A 7,613-nucleotide genomic window follows, 5' to 3' on the forward strand; every position below is an offset into this window, starting at 1 on the left:
ATCACAGCCCCATGGAAGACCTCAAAGGGTTTGCTGTGGAACCACTAGAAGATTTTGCCCAGTTTATGCCAAGTGCCCAGCACCAGCCTACCTTGGGGAGCTCCAGATTCTCCATCACCCACTGCCTCTCTCCAAGCACCATGCTGGGGTGCTACCCCGGAACATTCCCCAACTCCGCAGACCTGCCCGCTTACCCTCAAGAGAATTTCAGGACTGGGGTAGCCCACGGAGAGTGGTACACTACGGGCACTCCAGATGGGCCCTACCCTTCAAGTAAGTGACCTACGCTCTTATCGATCAGATTGTTTGTTGTGATTGTTCCTAGCAAACTGTCTGTCATTGTGGTGGGTGGAGAGTGTGGGTGTGTGCTTGTGTGTATGGCTTTAATGCTGCCAAGACTCTGGGCTGGGGAGTGTTGCATGTAGGGACGGGGGGGGGGGAGAGAAATTTGATTCAGTTCGCATTTAAAGGAGAATCTGTCAAATTTGCGCTTTCTGAAACAGTATGAGAACCAAAACACATCCATCCTTCGAAAGTCACACTTCTCCAAATTTTGCAATGCAGTTCTCCAGCCAAACTATGTTTACAAAAATGCATATATTAGAGGAAAGGGGTCATGAAAATGAACATATAAGTGAAAGTAACATACAAAAATGCATTATATTAGGAGGAAATTACTTGCAGATATATGTACATCAGACAACACTGCATACCAAAATGGGTTTATTAGGAGTAGGGTTGCCAGGTTCAATCCCTGAGACTGATCCTGTATCTTTAGGAGAAGAGAAAGTCAGCCAAATGCAGGTGTTCTTGCAACACTGTAATGGGAAAAACCACAAGGTGGAATTCTCCCACCCCCTTGCACAACTTTTAAAGATACAGAAGACCTCTGGGCTTCGGTATCTTTAAAAGATGTGCAGGGGGGAGAATTCCACCTTGTGGTTTTTCCCATTACAGTGTTGCAAGAACACCTGCACTTGGCTGACTTTCTCTTCTCCTAAAGATACAAGATCAGTCTCAGGGATCGAACCTGACAACCCTAATTAGGGGAATTGCACACTAAAATGCTGAGGAATTTTCATGAAGATTCTTTAAAAAATTGCAAATGGCTGCAGAAATGTGGAGAACAGAATGTAAGGTTGGAAAAATCAGAAACAGAATCGAAATGGACATATCCTCCCATCCCTAGTTCCCCTCTCCCTCCCTCTCTCTCTCTCTCTCTCCCTCAGTGCCTTGTGCACAAAAGGCACTTTGCTCCCTTTGCGGTGTGCCTGTTGTCGATGGTAACTGGGCCATCCAAGATCAGAGGTCATGACCACATCCTTCCACTCACTGCAGTGTTTTCCCCATGAACAATCTGGCAATTCAAACAAAGCACTTATATGGAGGAGGGACAGTAAAGGGGGGGCAGTCAGGGACCCCAGTGGGACAGGGGCAAACAAGCATTAAGAATCAAACCTCCTCCATTCTGCAAACCTCCCTTTTGAGTTATATTACATGGTCATGCCAGAGCAGTTAATTCCTAACCTGGGAGAAAAGAATGAATGAAAGGCATTCATGAGTGCCCCCACATAGAGGGAGCTTCCACTGTGTCTCTGTCTGAGTCACTGCTCTGGAGGTACTGCCTTCCAACCAGCCTCTTCTGGGCATCGGTGATTTTGCAGGCATCTTTGCCTCTGAATGTCGAAGTGCAGAAACTTGGCAGAGTAACCCACTCTCAAAAGAGGCTTCCTGTTGTACTCCTGCATAAATCTCTGCTCTGGGCTTGCCACCTTCCAACCAGGAATGGGGCATAGACTCTTGGGGGGGGGTACTCCTTGCACACTCTAAAAGGTAATCCCCCTGTTTTCTGGCTTCCGAGAGTGAAGTGTGCCTAGAGTTTGAGTTCAGAAGTTAGGGAAACCCTGCCCTGGAGCCTGAGGAGGGAGGCAGAATGTTGTCAAGCTGGACTTACTAGAGGAAGTGTGGTGTAGTGGTTACAATGTTGGAACAAGGAGTCTGGGGTTCAGATTGTTACTCATCCCTGACGCTCACTCGGTAACTTTGGACCAACATAAGAACCTGCCTTACACAGAGTCAGGCCAATGGTCTAGCTCACTATTGTCTCTACTGGCTGAGCAGCGGCACTTCAGGGTTTCAAGCAGAAGTCTCTTCCAACACTATCTGGAGATTCATGGGATCGAACCTGGGACCTTTTGCAAGCCAAGCAGGCGCTCTACCACTGATCCACAGCCCTTCCTTGCAGCATACAGTAACTTACCCAATGCCCGCAAATGCGTGAGGACGTCACCTTGTGCAGAGTCAGGCTGTTCGCCCACATAGCTCAGCATTGTCTGCACAATGACTGGAAGTAGCTCTCCAGCGTTTCAGGCAGGAGATGCCGGGGGCTGAACCTTGAAGCTTCTGCATCCACAGTGCTCCACTCCTGGCCTGCAGCCCATCCTCTGCCTTCACCTAACCGTCCTCACAGGGTTGCTGCCAGGAGAGACAGCCCCCTGAGCTCCTTGGAAGAGAGGTGAAACAAACACGTAATGAATAAGAACATATATATACTGCATATATACACCATTGTCTGCAATCAGATCTTATATACCGGTAGGGGACTCATTCTGTTCATGCCAATCCATATGTAACCAGAACAGCCACGCATACATACCCATAGAGGAAATATCAGAAATATAACAGATATATAAGCAATCAGATCTGAAGGAAGGTAGCAATAGAAGATACAGTACTGCTGCATTTAGCCAGTTCCTGGAAATCACTTTCAGAAACAGGTGAGGGGACAACAGTGCTAGCCAGCATTGTTGTTGTTGGCAGACTTAGACAAATTAAAACATTGTTCCCACTTTCCGTCCCCAAAGCCTGCATCTTACAGGAATGGAGAAGGTGCTTTATACCAAGTCAGACCATTGGCTCAGTATTGTTTTTTATACCTAGTACTGTATACTAGCTCAGTATTGTCTGCACTGACCGGCAGCAGCTCTCCAGGGTTTCAGGCAGGGGGATCTCTCCCATCCCTACCTGGAGATGCCGGGGATTGAACCACGGACCTTCTGCATGCAAGGCAGATGCTCTGCCACTGAGCTACTACAATCCTTCTTACCTGGCAGCATAAATAGCATATTAGTGACAGAGCTGGCTGGGATGGCTGTTCTTATTTTTAACACCTGCCACTTTTTTGTTGCTTGTTCCTTACAACTGTATCTATGGAGAACTGCGGCTCCCTGTGAATTCTTTGGAGCAAAAACAACCCGATCCGAAACCCTGCAATCTGGGGAGGCAAGAAAACGTCCTCTCACTCCATTTTTGCCCCCATCCCAAAAGCGTCTGCAAGAGCATCTCGGATTTTCTTCCATATCAATAAATGGCTGCTGTAGGGATAGGTGGGGGCGTTCTATCTGGAAACTCCCCAACTCGCCCTTCCCCAAACAACGCACAAACCAAGACCCAGCTATCCTTTCAAACACACACTTCTCCAAATTTTGCAGTGTAGTTCTCTAACCAAGTAATGATTAGAAAAATGTGTATATAAGGGGAAAGTGTACATAAAATGCATATATTAGTGAAAACAAAAAATGTATAGTGTATGGGGGAATTGCTTGCAAAAAATGTGCATATTAGGGGATATGCTGATTAATTTAATGGGGCCTTTTTCTTTTTTTAATTGCGAACCAGTTCAGAAATGTGGAGGACTGAATTTAAGATTGGAAATATGAGAAATGGAGAGAAACCAAAATGCATAGATTTCTCCTTCCCTGGGCTGCTATCCACTTGATGAGGGGGGGGACACTATTGACAAGGATCGCAGAAGAATGAGGATGCAGTGTGCTTCTGTGCTGCACATACACGCACCAGGACCCTGGTAATATACATGCCTCCCTGCACCTCATTTGTCATAATTTTGCTCATTCATAATTTGCATGCTTCAGTAAAAGTGCTGTATTCCATGGGATTACAGTGTAAAATACATTGACCCAGACCTGTTTGGTCCTCAATCAGAGTCCTGATTGGCATCTTGGTGCTCAGGAACAACATGCTACAAAGAGACACCCCCCCTTCCCCAAAATTGGGACACTGCATTTGATGGCGCCCTGCCTCCCTCTCGTTCTTTTTCCAGTCTCCAGGTATGTGGGGGCATCGGGGTTCAACGTGCCTGGAGGCGACTGCCTGGGCTACATTGGAGAGATGATCAAATCACCACCATTCCTCACCGGGAACCCCACCAAACGGAAGCGTCGCGTGCTGTTTTCCCAGGCCCAGGTCCATGAGTTGGAGAAGAGGTTCGAGCTGCAGAAATACCTCACCGCCCCGGAGCGTGAACACTTGGCTGCCATCACCTGCCTCACCCCAAATCAGGTGAAGATCTGGTTCCAGAACCACCGCTACAAGATGAAGAAGCAAACCAAGCAACAGGACTGCAAGGCCGACCCGGGGCAGGAAGCTCACCAAGGTTGTGACACCATTGCGGCTTCTCACCAAGGCAGCTACGGTTTTGCCGGGTCTCCGATAGAGGAGAAGCCCTTGATGGGGTCTCCTTTTCCTTTCCCTGGACTCACAAACAGCAGCCTGGCCAGTCAGAGCTTATCCTCCAGCCCTAGCTCCAGCGCTGACTCTCAGCCTGGCATAAAAGTTGCTGAAAGCAGTCTTGCATTTGGAAAGCCGTGGTAGTCTACGAAAGAGAGACCACCAAGGGAATGAGATTTGGATCTTTTGTTGACACAAGAGGCCATGCTGAGTATCCAACAGCAAATGCAAAAAATTGCCGTATCTTGGGCCAGTAGCACCCAGTGGATAAAGGCACCCAGCATGCCCTCTGTGCCTTCAGGCTGGGCTCTTTGAACACTGAAAACCAGGAAATATTTGCTTGTGCTGCAACCCCAGGGCTGTCAGAGTTTTCCTGTGCAAAACCTTCACTGGGATGCCAGTTGGACTGCACCGATCCTGGTATCCCATCATCAACATTAAAACAAAACAAAACACAGCATGCTTCAAAGGAGCCGTTTGTAAGGCGTCCCTTTAAGAACATAAGAAGAGCCTGCTGGATCAGGCCAGTGGCCCATCTAGTCCAGCATCCTGTTCTCACAGTGGCCAACCAGGTGCCTGGGGGAAGCCCGCATGCAGGACCCAAGTGCAAGAACACTCTCTCCTCCTGAGGCTTCCGGCAACTGGTTTTCAGAAGCATGCTGCCTCTGGCTAGGGTGGCAGAGCACAGCCATCATGGCAAGTAGCCACTGATAGCCCTGTCCTCCATGAATTTGTCTAATCTTCTTTTAAAGCCATCCAAGCTTTGTAAGGACAATGACAGCTTGGTAACTATCTGCTGCAAATCAGCCCCCGCAATGTGCACTTTTTTGTGTTAAAAATGTGTCCTCACTAAATTGCCTAACAGCTGTTAAAGGACCATGTTCCGTATCCTCAAAGGAGATTCAAGGGAGAGAGAGAAAAACAGTTTCCCCACCGTGTGTCTTCAAGCGATTCACGTTATACTCAATATTCTCATTAGCAAGATTTCCACTAAACCAGAGTTGGAGAGCCTCAGGCCAGCGGGCCAAAAGTGTCCCTCTAGGCCTCTCTATTGGGCCCTCAGGACTCTCCTCAGACCACACCCCTCACTTTTTACCTGGTTAGAATGTGCCCTTGGGCTCAGATCATTCTTCTCGATTGCCTGCGAGAGGGCCGTTTTTGAGTGTGTGGAGACACAAGCCTACTGCACAAAAAAAGTTTAAAAAAATTGGGCTGTGCCCACTTTTGCTGCTGGTCTTACCCACTATGGACATGTGGCCCCTGTAAGGTTGCCGAGAAGGGAATGCGGCCCTCGAGCAGAAAAAGGCTCCCACACCCCTGCACTAAGCGGTGGGACTTTGAGACCTGCAGCGTGGGTCAGCCAGCAATTTGAGGCTTGCCATTTTCTAAATGCAAATAGGAGGACATCTGAGAGAGAGGATTGATCTGCTGGCTGCTGTTGTCACAAAGGCCCTGAACTCTGCCTTGAGAGCCTGTTCCTTATTGCTGTTTCTAGGAGGGGAGAGGAGCCTGTGCGTGAATTTGTTTTATGTGGGAAGATAGGTGTACGATGATCAACACACAATCTTGACAGAAAAAGGCTTTGATCCAATGGCATGGAAAGAGGAGCGTGTGGCAGGGTGGGTGGTGGTGCTGGAGAAGTCTCTGCCCACTGAAAAGTCACAGATTCCTCAAACCCGCTCTATTAGTTCCCCTGTTCTTTGCTTTCTGACTACTTCTTATGATACTGAAATGGTTGAGAAGACAATAGACAGACTGGCTCATGGGTGTCTGGAATGTTATCATCAAAAACTGTCCGAATCCAGTTAACATCCAGTCTGTCAATGGCCACAGCTTGATTTTCCCTGCCTTCACAGATCCCAGGACATATGTGAGCAAATAAATTTGGCCTCTGGTCTCCAGGATGCATAGAAGAGCTGCCCCCAGATCCCAGCGACAGGGAGCAATTTCTACGGGGCACTTGTTAGTGCAATCACTTATATAATGAAGATTCATGCATACTGTAATATAGCCATACCTGGCTCTATCCATAAATCAGGCAGCTAGCAATACAAGAAATATGAACAAGGGGAACTGTACATACCACACATTTAAAGCTGAAGGACTGGAATCAATCCTCCAATTGTTCACTGTTTTACAAGCATTATCACAGAGAAATGATGTTCGAGCAGTGCATCAGGGAAAACTCTGGCAGAGCTTCCATGTCTATTGTCATCGGTGCTGGGGAGGAGGGGGTTAAAGAGCCTTTTGCTAGTGCAGGAGCGACTTCATGCAGAGCCCAAAGTTGCTGGTTCGTCTTCAGTGCTTGCTTGCTTCAAAACAAGGGCCTGTGAAATTTAATCCCTCTCCAAAGGTATATACACTGTACATAAAGGGAGATTTGCACGCATTTCTTGTGGCGGGGGTTGGGGGAGAGGAAGCCAGTCCAAGAGTCTCTGCCGTGCCTTCCCCTTCTGCCGTGTATATAACCTACATGTTGCTCTGTAATCCAACCAAAAGTTGGGTTTTGGAATTCCAAAACATAGGGTGAAAAGAAACATTTTTCATGTCATACTTGTTTCAAACGTCCAAAGCTGCTCATAGAACTGATCTGCCCCGATTATTTGGTTTTGGTCAGTGTGGGTCAGAATGCTTGGCCTGGTCAATAAAACCCTTCACAGCAAAAAGATCCATTCCTATTAATAATGGAAGCAGGCACAACAATGAGGTTCAGCAGAGCCTTCTTTGTTGTTGCCCCAAGGTTTTGGAACACCTCCCCTAGACAGGTACAAAGGGGCCCACCCCCTTCCTACCCCCAGCAAGCTTTGGTTGGCTGAGGTTTTATTGGTTGTTGATTTTTTGAAATTGTTGCTAGGATGTTACTTTCTGCATCTTCCTTATTTCCAGATGGATTTTATAGGGTTACCCAAGTTGTATTTTGTACTTTTTGTTGTTTTCAAATATTATATTATGGTTGTGGGGTAGTCATATAGCTCAGGAAGGGCAGGACACAAATATCACTAAGGAAACATGCAAACAAGCATGGGTGGCAGGGAATTCAACCCTGCTTGGTCGCTATCTCCCCTCCTCTCATCCCTGTGGACTAA

At 47.5% G+C, this 7,613-nt stretch overlaps 1 protein-coding gene across 1 annotated transcript; it reads left to right on the plus strand.

Moving 5' to 3' along the window:
* Positions 1 to 4,671, plus strand: LOC133370879 (thyroid transcription factor 1-like). Its single transcript, XM_061597758.1, has 3 exons — positions 1 to 273; positions 4,121 to 4,520; positions 4,569 to 4,671. The coding sequence occupies exons 1-3, from the start codon at positions 12 to 14 to the stop codon at positions 4,669 to 4,671; spliced, it is 765 nt and encodes a 254-aa protein (XP_061453742.1). The 5' UTR covers positions 1 to 11.
* The last annotated feature ends 2,942 nt before the right edge of the window (positions 4,672 to 7,613 follow it).

This window comes from Rhineura floridana, chromosome 15 (assembly GCF_030035675.1).
Source record: "Rhineura floridana isolate rRhiFlo1 chromosome 15, rRhiFlo1.hap2, whole genome shotgun sequence".
Lineage (NCBI taxonomy): Eukaryota > Metazoa > Chordata > Lepidosauria > Squamata > Rhineuridae > Rhineura > Rhineura floridana.

What these genes read in the sequence shown, in the direction of transcription:
- LOC133370879 (XM_061597758.1), top strand. Translation starts at nt 12, where the DNA reads ATGGAAGACCTCAAAGGGTTTGCTGTGGAACCACTAGAAGATTTTGCC. An exon ending in AGATGGGCCCTACCCTTCAA is followed by an intron (nt 274 to 4,120) that starts GTAAGTGACCTA and finishes TTCTTTTTCCAG; the next exon opens with TCTCCAGGTATGTGGGGGCA. An exon ending in GGGTCTCCGATAGAGGAGAA is followed by an intron (nt 4,521 to 4,568) that starts GCCCTTGATGGG and finishes CACAAACAGCAG; the next exon opens with CCTGGCCAGTCAGAGCTTAT.